Source organism: Erpetoichthys calabaricus, chromosome 11 (genome assembly GCF_900747795.2).
Source record: "Erpetoichthys calabaricus chromosome 11, fErpCal1.3, whole genome shotgun sequence".
In the NCBI taxonomy this organism is placed as follows: Eukaryota; Metazoa; Chordata; class Cladistia; order Polypteriformes; family Polypteridae; genus Erpetoichthys; species Erpetoichthys calabaricus.
The window spans coordinates 136,034,789-136,055,688 of NC_041404.2; the positions used below are offsets into that span (position 1 = coordinate 136,034,789).

General features: G+C 45.4%; 2 protein-coding genes across 2 annotated transcripts in view; one reads left to right on the forward strand and one right to left on the reverse strand.

Moving 5' to 3' along the window:
* The window catches only part of LOC114660967 (protein kinase, cAMP-dependent, regulatory, type I, beta), a 102,348-nt gene extending 87,430 nt beyond the window's left edge, over positions 1–14,918 (reverse strand). Inside the window, 2 exon segments of the mRNA XM_028814012.2 lie at positions 14,059–14,286; positions 14,758–14,918. Coding sequence (XP_028669845.2) covers positions 14,059–14,238 — 180 coding nt within the window. The 5' untranslated portion in view covers positions 14,239–14,286; positions 14,758–14,918.
* Positions 14,919–18,858: 3,940 nt separating this feature from the next.
* The window catches only part of LOC114660968 (dynein axonemal assembly factor 5-like), a 68,625-nt gene continuing 66,583 nt past the window's right edge, over positions 18,859–20,900 (forward strand). The window contains exon 1 of the mRNA XM_051934112.1: positions 18,859–19,579. Within this exon, the coding sequence (XP_051790072.1) occupies positions 18,970–19,579 (610 nt within the window). The 5' untranslated portion in view covers positions 18,859–18,969. The remainder of the gene's footprint in view (positions 19,580–20,900) is intronic.

Consider the following 20,900-nt stretch of genomic DNA (forward strand, 5'->3'; position numbering starts at 1 on the left):
CAGGGACTGGGCAGCGGGGGCCCCAATAAGATCCGTAGGAATCTTCAGTTTAAATCGTTTCCAAAACACTGCAGACGGATTCAAGTCGCATGCCATCTGTGGCTGGGAATTCTTCTTTAATTGGCCTGCTTTGTTTCGTCTTCCAGTACACTCGATGTCTGCAATTCCGAAACGCTGCCGAAACTTTGGGGGAACAATACGGTGCTGTCATGGGACGCTCGAGTAATTAAAGGCGACACCTGCTAACAGACAGAATGTGCAGTGCATTCTTCTTGATTTTAGGTCTGGGCACACGCTTGTCATCTTTCAGTGGAGCTTAAATAAAAAAATTGAGGGCCATTTTACACAATCAACCTCAGAAAGAAACACTTGAGCAAATAAAAAAAAAGATTTTATTTTAACTCACTTTAAGCTTCAACAAAACAGTTTCACATTTGTGGCAATGGCATGCAATAAAGACAAACGGTAAATTAAAACTGACAGAGACGTATGCGTTGTCTTTCCAACAGATGGTGCGTCACACAAACATTAATGCTGCTTTTATGACATTGCACTTGTCATTTCAACAGATGGTGCATCGCAAAACGTCAATGCTATTTTTATGAATCCCATACCAAATGGCACATGACAGAGACATATGCATTGCATTTGTCATTCCAACAGATGGCACATCACAAACATTAATGTTGCTTTTACAAATCCCATACCAAATGGCATATACACTGCATTTGTCATTCCAACAGATGGCACATCACAAACATTAATGTTGCTTTTACAAATCCCATACCAAATGGCATATACACTGCATTTGTCATTCCAACAGATGGCACATCACAAACATTAATGCTGCTTTTATAAATCCCCATACCAAATGGCATATGCACTGCATTTGTCATTCCAACAGATGGCACATCACAAACATTAATGCTGCTTTTATGAATCCCATACCAAATGGCACATGACAGAGACATATGCATTGCATTTGTCATTCCATCAGATGGCACATCACAAACATTAATGTTGCTTTTACAAATCCCATACCAAATGGCATATACACTGCATTTGTCATTCCAACAGATGGCACATCACAAACATTAATGCTGCTTTTATAAATCCCATACCAAATGGTATATGCACTGCATTTGTCATTCCAACAGATGGCACATCACAAATATTAATGCTTTTATGAATCCCATACCAAATGGCACATGCACTGCATTTGTCATTCCAACAGATGGCACATCACAAACATTAATGCTGCTTTTACGAATCCCATACCAAATGGTATATGCACTGCATTTGTCATTCCAACAGATGGCACATCACAAACAAAAATGCTGCTTTTATGAATTCCATACCAAATGGCACATGCACTGCATTTGTCATTCCAACAGATGGCACATCACAAACATTAATGCTGCTTTTACGAATCCCATACCAAATGGTATATGTACTGCATTTGTCATTACAACAGATGGTGCATCACAAACATTAATGCTGCTTTTATGAATCCCATACCAAATGGCACATGCACTGCATTTGTCATTCCAACAGATGGCGCATCACAAACATTAATGCTGCTTTTACGAATCCCATACCAAATGGCATATGCACTGCATTTGTCATTCCAACAGATGGTAGATCACAAACATTAATGCTGCTTTTACAAATCCCATACCAAATAGTATATGCAATGCATTTGTCATTCCAACAGATGGCGCATCATAAACATTAATGCTGCTTTTATGAATCCCATACCAAATGGCACATGACAGAGACATATGCATTGCATGTGTCATTCCAACAGATGGCACATCATAAACATTAATGCTGCTTTTACAAATCCCATACCAAATGGCATATGCACTGCATTTGTCTTTCCAACAGATGGCGCCTCACAAACATTAATGCTGCTTTTATGAATCCCATACCAGATGGCATATGACAGAGACACGTGTACTGCATGGTGCACTGCAGATGTCAACTCGGAGGTCTACGCTGGTTACTTTGATTAGACGGCTAGTAGACAGTAGAAGACTCTTGGAGCTCGAGTGTGGGTCAGAAATGACAGTAACACTTTCAATTATTGTTACTCCTGACCCACACTCAAGCTGAGTCTTTTACTGTCTGTAACATCAGATAAGAGCAACTTACACCGAACTCGAGAACAGACTAAAATCAAAGGGTGGGGATGAACACCAAGCCAATTTTTATTTAATGTATTTTTTCTAAATGAAAATCAGTGTTTACTGATAAAGATGTTAAAAACGTAGCACTGTGGGGAGTCCTGCTGCCTCACAGACAGTGGGCCTAAATCATCATCTGTGTGGGGTCTCCCTGATTCTGGGATGGTAGGACTTGACCATTTTCTCCCACCCTGCAGAGACTTCCAGTCTCAGACTTGTCTCCTCACACCACTCTTTGAAGACCCTCTCCAGAGCCATAAACGTCCAAAAGTGTTGCACCGTGGAAGAGTGAAAATGAAAAGAGCTTCAAAAATGCGGTCGTGCTGGGCACCTGCGGTCCTTCCCTGATCACGTCCCGACTGATCAGCCTTCACAGAGGAAAACCGCAACTCCAACTCCATGGACATAGAGGAGCCCGCATGCCGCTCATTCTAATCTCATATCTGCTTTAGAGAAACGGGCCTTTAAATAGCCAGCCAGCCGGCGGGGGCGGGGGGGGGGGGGGGGGGGGTTTGGGTTCATGCGGACCTCTCTCTGGGGATTAATTGCTTACTTGGGCTGAGCTTAATTTAACTTCGGCATCCAGTGCTAAGAGGACATAAAAGCTACGCAAACATAACCGAATGTGACCACTTGTGCCCACCCCGGGCGCACCGCCATGAACTATTGTGTGTGTGTGGCCTTCTGCTCGGGGACTTCATGTTGTCTTTCTGTCTTTGCTGCGTCTGCAATGTGCACTGCTGTAAGGTACTGTAGGCCGAGAGAGATATGAAAGGCGCTATATAATAAATAGGCAGACATGAAGGGCACTACATAATGACAGACAGTGAAAGGTGCAAGTCTCACCTGATTGGTCACATTGTTCTGCTCTCAATGGCACCTCTGAACTGCCACTCTATTGGGGTAAAGGGGGCAATGATGAAAGTCTGGGTGTCTCCGTTCTCCTTTTTTTGAAATTAATGAGCACAAGTCCCCCAATCGTCAGCGGCCACAAACACAAAGCACTTCTTGATGAGTGACACACAACTTCTCTGCCATTTGTCGTCAATGCAAACAAACAAACAAACAGGCTTGATGGACTGAATGGTCTCCTCTCGTTTGTCTTCTGTGCAATGCATCACGGGTGGATTGACATGCTAAACTGGCTCGAGTGTGTGTGTGTGTGTGTGTGTGTGTGTGTGTGTTCACTCTGTGATGGGCTGCCGTTCTGTCCCACTGTGTGTTGGCACAGCCTCCAGCTGCCCCACGACCCTAACCCTGGATAAGCGGGTTTAGAAAATGAACGGGTGGATGGATGTGTTCTGACCACTGTGTTAAATTAAAGGCTTTTGTCACTTCTGATTGTTATGACCACTATGTGCCATTTGTTTGTCACTTCTTAATGTTATGACATTTCTTCATTTTGTGTCACTTCTTATTGTTCTTGTCATTTATCTCCTTTCAGCCACACACAGCTGCCCTACCGCCTTTGACTCGATACTACAGAGACTGCACTACTGCCATCATCCTGGTGGTATCCGAGTGTCACTTCTTGTCACTTCTCCACTCCTACTCTTGTTGTGGCCTAAACTGAAACTTTTCAGCTCATCTGAAGCCCCCTCATGCTTCCAGCCTGCAGTGCGGCCCCTCAGATCCAAAGTCGACTCTAAAATGGCATCAGAGGTGTAACGCGAGTGGCGCTGGTGAGTGGGCAGTGCCCTGTCTGGGGTTCATTCTCGCTTTGCCCCTGACGCTGCAGTATTGGCTCTGAGCCCCCCCCTATAAACAGCGTGACCTGCGCCGAGGAAGTCTGAGACCACACGTTACTATAAATACATTTCTCGGAGCAGGACATTCGAACTGTCACAGATCTCGGGACATTTACTGTTGCTTGTAAACAAGCAGCAGAAATCTTCACTTAAAAAGAGAGAAACCCCAGCGAGCAGAAGAGCACGCGGCAGGCAGTTTGAGTGCATCTGCTCGGGGCGAGATACTGCGCCACGGAGCGTGAAGAATGACATGGAAAAAGAGACAAAAGCAACAGGAGATGGTGGAAGCCAGCCGAACAGAGCACGGTGCCAGCTAATCAGCCTCATTGTTGCAGCAGGCCTGAATCGCCTCATACCAGAGTGACACCCCGGCCTTCACACAGAAGATGGAGCACAGGGCAGGCAGGGGCCGCTCCAGAAATAACTCCACTGAGGCGTACACGGGACCTCACTGCCATCTGTTTATTACCTCACGTCACGATACTCGGCATGCCAGAAACATCACCAGGGTCGGTGAGCCCGGCAGCGGCCACTCTGACCCGTCGTCAGCTCCTCTTTAATTTAAAACCTCTTTGTGTGTTTACCTGTTCTTACGTTTAATGCAATGTCAGGTTTGTCCTTCTAAAAAAGTGACAGATTGAAGTCACAAGTCTGTCACCAATCAGTCCACCAACTGCTGGCAGGCTGGCACACGGGTTTGGAGGTTGTGGGTTCAAATCCCACTGTTGACACCACTGGGTGACCCTGAGCAAGGCACTTGGCCTGCCTGAACTCCAATTGGATCAAGAAATGGGACCAACTGTATCTCAAACGCTGTAAGTCATTTTGGATAAAGGAGTTGGCCAAATAAATAAAAAAATGCAAAAGTATTTACCAAAAATTGCAGGTCACTTGACAACAGTGGAGACGTCAATGACGGCATTCACAAAGGAGCAGGCCGACTTGAATCAAATGGTCTCAAGGATGGACAAGGGTGACCCATAGCAGGGGTGTCAGGCTCAGGTCCTGCAAGGTGGCTGCCAAACACTACTGTGGCTTAATTTCAAAGGGTAGACATTCAGCTCTGTTTTTGCCTTTCATCCAAACTACCCAAAAAGAGAGAGACTTAAAAACCTTGGGAAGAAAAGGACAGTTTGGAAAACGCAGACTCTTCTCACTCACTCATTGGTTTGAGCTTATTACATTGCACTTCCCTGATTGGATCCTGATCATTACCTTAATGTGTGTCCATCCGTGGTTGTTACTTCTATGTCTTTCCAACAGATAGCGCATCACAACCATTTGTAATAATAAAAGGTATCGCATTTGTCATTCCAACAGATGGTGCATCACAAGCATTTGTAGTAATAAAATGCACTGCATTTTTCATTCCAACAGATGGTACATCACAAGCATTTGTAGTAATAAAATCCATTGCATTTGTCATTCCAACAGATGGTGCGTCACAAGCATTTGTAGTAATAAAATGCATTGCATTTGTCATTCCAACAGATGGCGCATCACAAGCATTTGTAGTAATAAAAGGTATAACATTTGTCATTCCAACAGATGGCGCATCACAAGCATTTGTAGTAATAAAATGAATTGCACTTGTTGTTCCAACAGATGGCGTATCACACAAACTAACCCTGCCTTTATGAATCCCATATCAAATGGAATATAACAGAGACCTATGCACTGTATGGTGCATTGAGGTCTACGGTGGCTACTCAGATTTTAACCCGTCATAGACGGATAGTGCGGCTGGTCACAGAAAGAAGAAAGCCACATTCCAGCGTGCCAGGCGCTGAGGAGTCACTTTCAATGGCGCTTGTTGTGCCGCTTACCTGCATGTGTCTAAAGTACATTCTGTACAGTTTGAACGTGGCATACGTGCACAAAAGGCAAATAATTTACCGATCGCTGTGTTTCAGAGGTACCGTCACTTCAAGGAGGACCCTTCCACTTCCTGTTTCTAATGAAGGCCGCGTGGCCATTGAAAGTGGACGACTACATCATAAGAGTTTTCATTCATTTTAGTCAGGATGGAGATACTGTTCATAAACAATGTGAAGACATCAGTGTGGACAAAGATGGTTCATGTTTAAAAACGTGGTGGTGTGGCTGTGGCCTTAATGTGGAGCTGCTGATGTGGAGTCTTTGGGTCCCATAATTAGAAATAAGTTGTGTGTTACGCTCAGTTAGACCCCTGGATGAACTGCTTCTTGGTTTTTTATTTCTCTTACACCGCAGCCAAACAGAAACGTAAAGCCCAGTAGAAGATGGCCAGCCACTGTAACTCGGCGGTCTCAAACTCAGTTCCATGGTCACTCCAACAAGTTTCTTAATCAGATGCCCACTTCTTTTGGTAATTTGGCCTCATTCTGGCACACCGGGCATTTCCAGCGCTCTTTCTTTTCTTCTCTCTAAGACCAAACATTGTAAGCACCTGAGGAGTTTGGCATTTCTCAGACCTTTGGTCTTCTTTTCCAGAATTTAACTGAAGCAGACAGACAGACAGCTGGAAACGCGACCAGGTCACCTGCTGTCATCTTGCCTGCTTTGCATTTCAATATTGTTGGACAGCGAGTTAAGATAAAAAAGAAACGTAAAAATCGGGAGTGGTCCCCCCCTGACCTTCTCATATACTCAGATATGGCGATGGGTATTTGAGGAGTAAACCACAAGGACGATATTTTTAAAGAACCAGCAACAACAAATCAAATTAAATCAAACCTTTATATATAATACGCTAGCGTGGCTGTCAGTTTGTCTGTCCAGGATTTAAAATCACCTGGAGCTCGCAAACCATGTGACCGATTGACCTGAAATGTGGTACACATATACAACGTGACGTCTACTGTCCGCTTTCAGGGTGACGATTGACCTCCAAGGTTACAGTAATCCCTCGCTACTTCACGGTTCACTTTTCGCAGATTCACGACTTCGCGGATTTTATATGTAAGCATATCTAAATATAGAACGCGGATTTTTCGCTGCTTCGCGGGTTTCTGCGGACAATGGGTCTTTTTACTTCTGGTACATGCTTCCTCAGTTGGTTTGCCCAGTTGATTTCATACAAGAGATGCTATTGGCGGATGGCTGAGAAGCTACCCAATCACAGCACGCAGTTAAGTTCCTGTGTGCTGCTGATTGGCTCAGCGACGAAGTGCTGCATTAACCAGGAAGTGTCATCTCACTCATTCATCATTAACGTGCTCCTGCTTCAGGGGCCGTGTCCAAGCGCCAACAGAAGATGCAAATGATTGCAGAAAAGGTAAAAGTTCTGGATATGTTGAAGGAAGGGAACAGCTACACCGCTGCAGGACACCATTACAGCATCAATGAGTCCACGATTCTTTTTATTTAAAAAGGAGGAAAAGCATATAAGATCTACGGCCGCAGTGTCCTTTAACCAGGGTGCAAAACGAGTTGCAAGTGGACGTGATAAGGCAGTAGTATGGATGGAATCTGCTTTAGGAATCTTTGCAACAAGGTCGACGACGTCATGACCGCCTACAAGCTGCTACGTGTACTTCGCTATACAGTAAGTGTAAACTTATCTACCGATTTCATTTTGCTTAGCAGTTGTCCCTGTTATTAATAGAGTAAAGGGTGGGTTGTAAACAATACAGGGAGGGTTTAAAAACGTCCAAATACACGTTAAATAATTAAATAAATATAGTGTCCCTACTTCGCGGAAATTCAGTTATCGCGGTCGGCCTTGGAACCTATCTCCCGCGATAAGTGAGGGATTACTGTATTCCTCTTTTTATTTTATTGTAGAATCAACACTCAGCAGTGGCCAGCAGGGCGGCAGTGTGGCGCAAGCATACGGGCGCCGTTCTCATCCCTGCCACCTTCATATCTTAAATCATTCTTGAGGCAGACTGAAGACTTAAGTGCCAGCTAAAGTGAAAAATGAAAGACAATGCAACATAAAAATGGACTTAATCCGTTTTAACGCCAAAAGATGCCAACAGAAGAAGAGAAGAAGCGGGCAGCTAGGGTGGAGAGAAGAAAAGCTGCTCAGGAAACAGCATGCGCATCAACCTCTGAGCAAACGAATGATAAACGTACAGAGAAAGAAAGAGGAGGAAGACTATAAGTCAAGTGTATTCACTGCACATTATCATTAATAATAATAATAATAATAATATTAATACTGCGGTGGGCTGGCATCCTGCCCGGGGTTTGTTTCCTGCCTTGCTCCCTGTGTTGGCTGGGATTGGCTCCAGCAGACCCCCGTGACCCTGTAGTTAGGATATAGTGGGTTGGATACTGGATGGACAATAATAATAATAATAATAATAATAATTCATTTTATTGATATAGCGCCTTTCCCATGCTCAAGGCACTTCACAGAGTTTATAGCAGCGCGCCGTTACTGGTCACATATAATACACTGAACAATTAGTATAAAAGTAAAGTTGAATAAATTGGACTCTGCAGCTGCATGAATAAAAGGTAAAGTACCACCTCTGGTTAATGGAAATCACTCAAAAGTTCATCGAAATGGACGTTTTGTACCCAAAATTTCGTGGACCAAAGTGAAAGTGACCCAAGTCATCGTGCTTACACACACACACACACACACACACACAATTCCAAAAATGGTATTTTCAGACTCAGGGAGGTCTAAAACGTTGAGATTTCATCCAAATTTTAAAGTCAAATTTTTGGACGATTACAGTGCTTTCCTTACGACAATTTGCATTGGGTGTGACGAGGATGGACAGGATTAGAAATGAGGACATTAGAGGGTTAGGAGACAAAGTCAGAGAGGCGAGTGGTGCAGAGGAGACATGCTGGGTATAATGAGAGAAGGGTGCTAAGGATAAAGCTGCCAGGGAAGAGGAGAAGAGGAAGGCGGTGAGAGAGGACATGCAGGTGATGGGGGTGACAGAGCAAGATGATGAGGACAGAAAGATATGGAAGAAGATGATCCGCTGTGGCAACCACTAACAGGAGCAGCCAAAAGAAGAAGACAGTACTTTCCCAACGAGAAAGTAAATCGGATTCAGGGAGGTCTTCAACATTGAGATTCATCAAAATCTCGACATCAGATCTTTGGACGATTCCAATACTTTTCCTATACTTTGTATACGAGAAAGTAATTAGTTGTGAAATATCTCTTGTAACATAAGGACTTTCCTCTTTTACTTTGTCTTGTTACCGAGTCCTCGTCAGCTTGTAGTTCCACTGTCTGCCAGTAGGTGTTGCTGTGTAATTTCCTACACCAGTGAATTCACGCAGTGATCTCCTGATAGTAATCAGTCTGAGCAGACGTGTGTACGGTCACTCAGTGAGAGCCTGGACAGCCGTTTACGTCACACTACGGTCATGTTAAGTGTCCATATGTATACAAGAAAGTAAAATACCACATTAGACACCTTAAAATGTAAGCTTTTAATGGTATTCTTGATCGTTATTTTATTCGTTTTCATTATTGTGTGTGGCATTCCTGCTGTGCAGATAGTGGATTACATGAAAAGGACAGAAAAATCAAACCCCGGCAGACCACCCTCTCCATACCCGCCATAGTGAAAGGGAGGCCAGCGTCGAGACCCACTGAATGTGGACGGTGTCTGTACCACTCAACTCCTCTGGATGGTAAAGCCAACATTTCCGGCGAGGATTTTTCATGCCTGTCACCCTCACTTTTGTAACATGGACCCCCTACACTCATGGGTTTCACTGCCTTTTAGCTTCTCCTCCGTATGTTTTCTGTGTTGCACTTAAATATTTCCTGATTATTTGGTTCCTACTTTTACAAGCAATGATCCGAGCCCGCTAACGCTTAAGGAAACACTCAGCTGTTCTTTACTAAGCAGTCCACTAATGAAAGATGTTAATGAACAGGCCTCCACGTGGCGGTGTGGCACTCAGCGGTATTTGAGCACTTGGCTTCTCTGCCCTCTTCCTGGGTAGTCATCTTTACATGTTTGCCAGGCCAGTGCCAACCACACAGGTTGTCCATTTCCACCTCACAGCCTAAAACTGAGTGACGGTGCCATTCGGACTGATTGTCTCCAACTTGAGCCTCTGGTTGCAGGATCAGCTCGGCCTTCACAACATCGTGTACTGAGAAGGTGATATTAAAAAAAAAAAAAAGAGGAATAAAACAATAAAAATAAGAGGAGCGACTCTGAAACAAACTGTGAGCCCGGTGCTTTTCAGATTTGTCATTGGCCCAGGAAGGTGAGCAGAATTACTCCAGTTATTTCTGCAGCCCATCACTGTGTCAATATTACAACAGGAACCAGTAGCTTTAAAAAAAGATAAAGAGAAAAGCGGGCATTGTGTTAAAAAACAATTGTGAAGTGGATGACTCCATGTCCAACAAAATATCTCTCTATGATATTAAAAAATCCTGCGATGAGACGAGACTTTTTGAAAGAGAATTTCAAGTCCCGCGAGATGAGACTCTGGCCATGAGATTTGTTCAAGTCCCGCCCTCCTCTCAAACCACGCCCACAGTCCTCTCAACTCTCATTGGTGTGAATGCTTTTGGCAGACACACTCACTTCCTGCGCTCTCAGCTCTTATAAGTTTAAATGTTTTCCTCACTTTAAGTTACCAATAAAAGAAGACGTATTATGTCCAAATCTTATTGAAGAATTTCATCACAAAGGGTTATCAACAGAAGAAATGGATCAAGGCCGCAGGAGAACTTAAACGTGAGTAGATACGGTAATCACAACTTGCATATTAATGAACTTCATTCTCCATAATCGTGTTGCATTTAGTACTAAACAATTTCTAGTGTCTTTGTCTTCTTTCCTCTGCTGAGAATAGGAGTTACGAGTGATTGGAGACTTGACACAAATTCTGAGAGAAATGCTCAATTCAAGGGAAAAAAAATGCAATGAGTGGAAATTAAACTCCAATCAGACAGACATCTATGCCATCTACCACCAGGGCCGTCTTCACAGCATTATGTGCTGAGCAGTGCACTGGGACCCCTGCCTACACACCCACTCAGCAAGTCACAACGTACAGAGATTAGCGTGGGGGCCCGATGCAAGTGTGGAGGTGGCCAGCGTGCCCATGCGTTAAGACGGCCCACCCTGTTGTTTCTCTCTCGGCAGGTTCCACAGCTGCAGCATGTCGTCCCACTCACTGTCATCTATCTAGATCGATAAAAGACAAACCCCACTGACTCACTCATCACGAAGTCTCCCGAACCACGACGACTTGGAATGCAGGTTGCCCTCGGCCCAGAGCTGCTCGCTAACAAGCGGTTTTAAAAATGTTGTCGTCTAAGCGCAAAATGTCTTCTACTTTTTTAGACCCGTTCACTCCATTTCTTTGTAAAATAAATTTCTTTCAAGTAAATTAAAAATGGGGCGGCACGGTGGCACAGTGGGTAGCGCTGCTGCCTCGCAGTTGGGAGACCTGGGGACCTGGGTTCGCTCCCCGGGTCCTCCCTGCATGGAGTTTGCATGTTCTCCCCGTGTCTGCGTGGGTTTCCTCCCACAGTCCAAAGACATGCAGGTTACGTGGATTGGCGATTCTAAATTGGCCCTAGTGTGTGCTTGGTGTGTGGGTGTGTTTGTCTGTGTCCTGCGGTGGGTTGGCACCCTGCCCTGGCTTGGTTCCTGCCTTGTGCCCTGTGTTGGCTGGGATTGGCTCCAGCAGACCCCCGTGACCCTGTGTTCGGATTCAGCGGGTTGGGGAATGGATGGATGGATATCAAGAGCTCCTTTGGTGTCTCATGTCATTAGTGAAGATGGACTACATTACCTTTCTTGGATACATCCTTTTTTCTACAGTAATTCGGCCGGTGGAAGACCAGATGGTGTTAACGGTTGTAGATATTCTACATGATATTGCAAGTTGATGTTTTCATCACCACTAACTGTTTCAGCAGAGCCTATTGATACGCATTTCACCAATTTGCCGTGTAACCGATTGACAATTTTCGCGTTAATTCGTTTGACTTCCTCGTTTCTCGGTGCTAGGATTGCCCGTGTACTCATTTCTTCTGTTGATTACCCTATGGGATGAAATTCTCCAATAAGATTTGGACATCATACGTCTTCTTTTCTCGGGAACTTAAAGTGAGGAAAACGTAACAATTTAAAAGAGCTGAGAGAGTAGGAACCGAGTCTGACAAAAGCATTCACACCAATGAGAGGTGAGGGGACCGCGGGCATGGTTTGAGAGGAGGGTGGGACTTGAAAAAATCTCATGGCCAAAGTCTCATCTTGCGGGACTTGAAATTATCTCTTTCAAAAAGTCTTGTCTCAGGATTTCCTTTTATAATAGAGAAATGTCTTTGCATCCTATGAACAATTACACCCCAAATTTTGTCTCCCACCAACACCCTTTTTTCTCTATAACCAAATTAGAAACTTTGCTAAAGAAACAGAGTGGAAGGCGGCCACACACAGAATTCACTCGAGCTCTGTATGTGCAAAACATTCAATTATTCCATTTAAAATCTTTTATCGAGCACATCTGTCTCGTGTGAAATTGTCCAAAATGTCTGCATGGCAAGAGCCAACCTACAAACATTGCAATCGAGCTCCAGCCTCACTGGGCCTCATGTTGTGGACGGCGTGCACCAAATTAACATCATTCTGGATGGAAATCTAGAAATGCCTCAGTGTCCCAGTCCCCCCATATCCATTAACAGAGGGGCTCAAAGTGGAGGAGGACAAGCAGACTGTAGTGGCCTTCACTTCACTATTGGCACGTAGACTGGAAGAATCCTAGCCCACCTCTGTTAAGTCAGCAGGTAACTGATGTTGTATAATATTTGAAATCAAATTCTCACTTAGAGGATCTGTGTAAAACTTTTTTTTAAAACCTAGCAGGACCTCATCGGTGACATTTTAGGGAACGCTTTTATATTGGGGGGGGGACTTTACTACTTTCAACAGTTTTGCTCTGCTTGTTGGCCTTCCTCTCTTTCTCATGGGTGCGGGTTAATTTGATTTTACTTTTGTTAAGTTTGACTTGATTGTATGAAATGTTATATGCTTTTACTAAATTCAATAAATAAAATTCAAAATAAAAAAGACATCAATTCACAGAACAAGAAGAGTTTTAAACACTTGAAGGTGGATGGAGGGGAGCAGCTTGTTCCACCAGCCCAGAATCTGGCATCACCATCATCAGCAGTCCTGGTCCACACACTTTTGAAACTGATGCCCTCTCTCTCTTGACTTTGCCTAAAGTATTATTTTCAAATATCACTCTACATTTAAAACGAGACCTCACTGGGTTTAGACTAAGTACAATCTGTGATGCCAATTCCCTTATAAGGTTTGAGTCTGCCTCTTCCACCCCACGAGGGTCAAGGCCTGAGGTTACAAGTCATAAGTCTCACTTATGGCATACAATCCCTTTGTGCCAAATTTCATGAGTGTGGCTTGAACAACAAAGCGGGATTTTAAAAAACACACCAGCAAAGAGCGCTTGCGCTTTATGGAGATGGCACCCCTGACAGCAAGCGCCCTAACGTGACAATGCACACAGCAAGCAAGACAACAATAGAGGAACAAAGTGCTCAGTGAACAGGTACAGGGTGGCCCACAAAAAAGTGGCCCGCCTCCACCGAGACGACTCCCGTCTCGTCTGCCCCCCGATAGGCGGCTGCCTTGTAGAGACGCCCAAGGAGATCACCTTCAGCATCTTCTGTAAATGTGAGCACCAAGTTTGATCATTACTCACGTAATGCAGTCGTCTCGGTGGAGGTGGGCCACCCTGTATAATTCAATTAAAACAAAAATACGAAGAGCTTAGATAATCACACGTCATTGTGAGGTACTGATGGACTGTCACAGAATGCTTACCAAAAGTATGCACAACATGGGTTTGGGGTGAGAAAAGACCACCATCTGTGCATCTTTGTTACCTTTCTGGCTTATATAGGGGTAAGCAGCCAAGACAGAAATGCAGGGCTGATGCTGCTGTCACATTTAAAAGTTACCAGCAGTTTTCTTGATAATCCTTACCTGACAGGAAAGCCAGTGCTGCTGAGCCCACCGAGATGTAAAGCAATCACGCTGTTTGGCTCTAAATATGGCAGACCAGACCTGACACTTGAGTAGACACTAAGATACCGGACTGCACACTCACACACACTGCTGGTTTTATTATCTGAAGCAGATCCATAAACGCGGGGCTTCACTCACCTTTTCCAGTTTGTCGAAATGCTCTCGCAGAAATTTCATTGGCCGGTCAGGCTTGGCGATGCAAAGGTTCACAATGCACTCCTTCAGGATCTGCTGGATGTTGTGTTTCTGCACATAAAGTTCGCATCCTTTCAAGCTCTCGTCTTCTTCCACGTTTGAGGAGGCGGATGAGGTGGCCATCTTTGCAGCACCCAAGGGGAGGACTCTTTTAAGAGGGAGACGATCAAACTGCAAAACAAAACACGCGACGGTGAGACTCCCGGGATTTCTGTTCCAAATCCACGCGACCCTCTGTCTCTCTCTCTCTCTCTCTCTCCGGTCCGCTGAGAAGCTCGCAAGCCGCCCACAGGTAGCGGCGAACGAGCGAGCGGACGGGCGCCCGCACCTCAGTTCGCAAGCAGGGCTGCGAGTCCCGCAGGAACTCTGGACGGACCACCCCCGCCCGCTTCTTCGGCACGGAGACGATCTCTATTTTGTAATTCTGTCCTAAATGTACACGCCACGACACAACAAGCGATTTTAATGCCGTGTCACGAACAGCAGCCTAACACGACGCGCCTGGCCTGGTGTCCCTAGAAGGATCGTAACCCCCGCGTAGCAACGGCTGTCACAGGTGCAGGATGCTGCAGACAGCGTCACGCCACCGGCTCCGTGTTTTCTGTTGATACGTGCGCGTGTGTACCTCCACACTAGTCTTACCTGGGGGTCGAAAATGCACGCTCCCCGCTGCGGATTTCGGCCGCTTTTCCGTTACACCGTAAAGATGCTGTTGCTACTGGCGCACTTGCCCGCTGCTCTGCTGTTTCCAGGAGTCTCTCTGCGTCGGCTCCACTCCGATGACGTCAATCACCCGCTGCGCGGGCACGTGGAAGGCGAATGGCCTGAGCGCGAGGATGTTTGTCTGCGCAGTGCGCATGCGTATGTCTGACGGTCTGAGTGCTGGGGAGCTCGCTGGTCGGACGTGCAGTGCAGATTTCACGTAACTTTATAGTGGACTATTATGACAAGATGGAGCGGTTTAATCCAATAAAGACCACCAAGCTTAAATAATCAGGGTGACTTATAACCCAGAGTTTTGATATAATGTACTTAGACTTTCAAAATGCTTTTTGAATATGGATTCTGCACCAAAGAATAATTCTAAAAGTGGAAACTGTAGGCTGCGGTGGGTTGGCACCCTGCCCGGGATTGGTTCCTGCCTTGTGCCCTGTGTTGGCTGGGATTGGCTCCAGCAGACCCCCGTGACCCTGTGTTCGGATTCAGCGGGTTGGAAAATGGATGGATGGATGGATGAAACTGTAGGGATCAGAGGTGACCCTTAAAACTGGATTTTAAATTGGTAATTTAACGACTAGTGAGAGGAGGAGGAGGAGGGTGGGGGCATCAGAGGAGCCACTACGAGGAGTGTAGTCAGTAAACTTATGAAATTCGCAGATGACGCTAAAATTGGAGGACTGGCCGCAAAAACATCTCAGAAAGACTTGGACAAAGCTTCTGAACTGGGCAAACCCTTGGAAAATGGAGTTTAATGTAGAAAACTCCAAAAAAGACACTGAAGCTACAGGAAGTGACCTCTGACAAGGATTTGGAGGTTTATGTTGACACGACGTCTTTATCAAGTGAGCAAAGTGCAGAAGCGATTAAAAAGGCAAATCGAATGTTAGCTTATAGTGTAAGAACTGCTGAATATAAATGGAGGGATGTTATGCCAGGGGTGTCACTAGCTTTAGCACTTATTAGGGGCTTGGGCCCCTCTCTGATTCATCCCCTATATATAAGTTAGGTGGAAAAGTGTGTGGGGGGGGGGGGGACATTTTGTTTCCCATGGAATTTTCACACAGTCGAAGGATGGGGGGGGGGGGTGTCCCTTGTCAGAACACAGCACAGGATGAAGATCAGGGGATGGATACCCAAGATCAGGGGCTGAAGCCTCAGAAGCCCCGCCCTAACGACAGCGCCACTCCGTTATGCTCAGAGTATGTCACGCACTGGTGAGAGCACATCTGGAGTCCTGTGTGCAGTTCTTGGACAGAGACCAAGTGCATCATGGGACTAGAGGGCATGTGACACAGTGCCAGACTGCTCAGTCTCGAGTAGAGGAGGCTTTGCCAAAGTAGATTCAGCAGAATTCTTTCAACTTGATGGTGAATCGCATACTCGAGGACACCAGTGGAAATTAAAGGGAAGGGCCAGGAAAAAGGTTCTTTATGAAAGCAGTTAAGAATCTGGAGCAAACTACTCAGATATGGAGTTGAAGCAGAAACCTTGACAAGCTTTGAGAAGGACCTGGATGAGATACTGGGACAGCTTAGCTATTAGCTAAACAAACGAGCCCCACACGGACTAAATGGTCTCCTTTCATTTGTTACATTTCTTAAGTTCAGAAGGGTTGTATGAGGTGGAAGAAGGTGGGAGAATTACTGCTTAGGTTCAATGGACTGGAATCTAACAAATCACCAGGACCAGAGGACATTTATCCTCAAGTGCTTAAGGAGGTTAGTGAGTGCAGGTATGAAAAATTGGCACATATTTTTTCAAAAGTCACTGTAGGAACTTCTTAAGGGCAGGAAAATAGTGCATCCAATTGAGGAATTCTTGGGTACGTCTCTACGAGCTTTGCACACCTGGATTTGCAGCAGTTTAGCCCGTTCTTCACTTCAGAGCTCCATTAGATGGCATGGGTAGCACCTGAAAACTACCATCCACAGATTTTCTATTGGGTTTTCATCTGGGCATGGACTGGGCCACTCAAGGACACTCAGAGGCTTGTGCCAGCGCTAGTCCAGTGTTGTGTTGGTTGTATGCTTTGGGTCACCAAACCCACATGCCAGCCTGAGGTGGTGTGCCCTCTGGTGCAGGTTTTCTTCAAGGACCTCTCTGGATTTGTCCCTCAATTCTGCACAGTCGACCTTGTTAGAATTGACTCTGAGGAGGAGGATTCTCTGGTCTGATGAGACAAGAATGGAACTCTTTGGGCAGAACTCCAAGCACCATGTCTGGTAAAGACCAGCTACTTCTCCCTGCCTGCCTATCTAATACAACCACTACGTGTGGCAGGAGCAGCAGCATGCTATGGGGATGCAGGGACAGGGAGAATGGTCAGAATTGAGGGCAGGATGAATGCAGCCAAATCCAGGGAGGTCTTTGAAGAACACTAGCTGCATGGGGCACATCACCTCAGACTGGGGCAACAGTTCAATGACCCAAAGCATACAGCAAAGGCAACACTGGAGTGGCCTCAGGAAAATATCCAAAGCCCAGACTTAAACCAGATAGAACGTGTGTGGGGAGAGCTGAAGACCTGGCAGAGACTCCCCATTCAATCTTATAGAACTTGAGAAGATCTGCCAAGAAGAATATGATAAACTACTCAAATCCAGGTCTGCCAAGCTTGTAGAGACTTACCCAAGAAGAATCAAAGTTGGACTTGCTGCCAAAAGGCTTCTACAAAGTACTGAATTAAGAGTCTGAATGCTAAATGAGAGATTTCAGCTTCTGATTTTTAATACATTTGGAAACCTTTCTAAAAACATATTTTCAGTTTGTTATAATGGATTATTGAGTGCACATTGCTGGGCAAAAGGCAAATGTATCCATTTAAAATTACATTTACAACAGAAAATATACCAAAAGTGAAGATGTCTGAATATATACACTCACTAAGTACCATATGACAACACCTGCTAATCCACACAGTTTTCTAATCAGCCAATCAAGCAGCAGCAGCAGAAAGAACACACTCCTGCAGATACGGGTCAGGAGCTTCAGTTCATGTTCACATCAAACACAAGAATGGGGGAAATGTGATGTCACATTTGGAAACTGAAGATCTCTTTCTCCTAAAGTTCATCCGTGTCCTGAGATAAGTCCAGCCGGTCATTGATGTGGACCCCCCAAGTACTTGTAGGAGCGCACCATCTCTACATCCACTCCCTGGATAGTGACCTGGCATAGAGGCTTTGTGGTGCGGCGAACGTCAATAACCAATTAGACAGATAGATACTTTATTAATCCCAAGGGGAAATTCACATTTCACAAACAATTTGCAGTTTGAGTGATAATATGCTTATGTGAAAAAAAAATCCTTAGAATAACATAAAATTTTATGCAATAAATACCTAAAGCCTGCTAATACAGTCCAGTTCCCACTTGTTTTGTGAAATGTCTCCCCCCTCAAAAGAAACTCTTTCTGAGCCAGTCTTGCAAACAGACCTTGCTTTAAGTAGTGAACCGTCCCCTCGACATTCTCTTGTTGTAAATTCTCTCTTTGCTGTCCCCACCCTCCATACTTTGCTGTCCCCAGTCCTGGCTCCTCCCCCGTATCTTCAAGTTTCCACGTTCCGGTCTGGCAGGGGTGATTCCAATCAAAGCAAGCATTTACTACTTTGCCTAGGGCAGCAAAATTGTCTTAATAAAAATACTCCTGATCTTTTATTAAATATTTTTCATGACTGCATAATTGTGACAGAGACACTGACTATGACACCAGAGCGCACGGCCTGCAGTAAACTGGCACACAGGCACAACACACGTGATTGTTATATTCAACAGGTGAAACTCATACAACACTGTGACGATTCCGACCCAAAAGACTCCTCAAACTGCGGGATCGATGACGACAGGCACCACTCGCACTCCTCCAGCTACCGGGGGTCTCTTCTAGACAAGGCTTGAGGTTTTTAGACAGACTCTTGTTGCGCTTCTCCTCCTTTTTTTTTTTAGCTCGCACGGTTAAGGTGCTTAGGTGCCCACGGCTGTGCTGTGACCGTGATTCCTATAAGCCAATCCAACAGTCAAAACATTATTTACAGACTACATTGACATGATTTGGTCAAAACAGAAACGTTTATTTTCTAAATAGCAATCGCCAAAGGTTATAATTTGACAGGCAAAAATGTAGACAGCTTGCCGATGAAGGACCTAAATGCCACCATTTCCGGGACGCTTCAAACATGTAACTCGGTAGTCATAGCAACATCAGCAATGGCCGCCGCCGAGCAGGGCGACGAGCACGCTGCGGCTGAAGTTTTGCAGGCTGTCGCCCGTCACTTGAACTGCTTGAGCGATGAGAATAAAAGCGTCAGAAAGCGGGCACTGGAAGGTATCCGTCGAGAGGTGGTGGAGCGGGGCCTTCCCGGCGGTGTCCTGCAGCTTCTTCTTTCCTCTCTCTTGAAGCCTGTGCTGCGCAGTCTGCTAGACCCCATGGAGCGGTGCAGAGAACTCGCCACCGAGGTGCTCCGTCACTTCATCCGCAGCGCCCACAGACCGGAGGAGGTTTTACCGTACCTATTACCGGCGCTGGTGCAGCGTCTCGGGGGGCCGGAGATCGTAGAGCCCGCCGAGGAAGTTCGACTCGCTCTGCTCGAACTTGTAACTCTGACAGTCGAGGTGTGTGGGAAGAAGCTGTCGCCTTACCTGGACGACATGGTCCGAATCCTGCAGAGGGGTATCGTGGACCCTTTCCCTGATGTGAAGAAGGAGAGCTGCAGGTGTGCGGCGAGCTATGCGGAGTGTATACCAGGTAGGTAGGGGAGACGGAGGTGCCTGTCATTGTTGCACCTTATCAAAGTGGGACATAAATAATAATCGGAAAGAGACGGAGAAATAGTTGATGAATGACAGAGAACTGTAAATAAGATACAATTGGAGGTAACGGCTGGGGAGTTTTGATTTTACGCCTGCAGTTTTGCTTTACGACTTGTCGCCATGGTAACGCGTACCGGTAACGTCTGTGAGGTCAGCTGCCGTTTTTTGTCTACTTCTGGCAGGCCCAGCAAATCCTCGTCAAGAGTTCATTTCATAAAACAAATGCCGTTCTTGAAAAAGATTTAAATCGGCGCAAAGTCCACTTTTGTTGCGTTCAGAAACTATTCTAGAGTTGCACGGTTACAGCGATTTAAAATGTTCAGCCTTTTAGACCATTTCACTTGTATATCAAACAACGTGTCGTTATGATGTTTCAGTTAATTGCGAATTGATATTTTTTATTGATTTCAATGGGGTTGTGATGTAATGTGAACTAGCGCCTTCACTTTTACACTTTTTGTTCTGTTGCAGCCTTGTGCTAAAGTCATTTCAATTCCGTTTTTTTCCGTCCTTAAGCAACACACAACACCCCCGAGTAACAAAGAGAAAATGCAAGTTTAGACATTTTTGGCAGATTTGCTACAAATAAAACCCACCTCAATAGAAGCAGTGAGACCCTTTACTCTACACTTTAACTGAAGAGCCTTTGGCAGCCATTCCAGCCAGGGGGGTCTTCATGGGTCTGAAGCGTGTCACACCGACCGGCACTTGGGGATTTTCTGCCCTTCTTCTCTGCAGAGCCCCTCAAGCTCTGTCGGGCTGGATGGAGACCATCAGTGGACTACTATTTTCTGGAGGTGTTTGTTTGGGTTCAAGTCCAGGCCCTTGCTGGGCAACTCGAGGACATTCACAGAGTTGTCCCTTTTAGCCACTCTGGATTAGCAAGGAGGATGTAAGGACAGTGATGAAGAGGATGAAAAATGGACAGGCCGTTGGTCCAAATGACATACCTATGGAAGCATGGAGGTGTTTAGGAGAGATGGTAGTGGAGTTTTTAACCAGATTGTTTAATGGAATCTTGGAAATGAGAGGATGCCTGAGGAGTGGAGAAGTAGTGTACTGGTGCTGATATTTAAGAATAAGGGGTTGTGCAGGACTGTAGTAACTACAGGGGGATAAAATTGATGAGCCACAGCATGAAGTTATGGGAAAGAGTAGTGGGAGCTCAGTTAAGAAGTGAGGTGATGATCAGTGAGCAGCAGGATGGTTTCATGCCAAGAAAGAGCATCACAGATGTGATGTTTGCTCTGAGGATG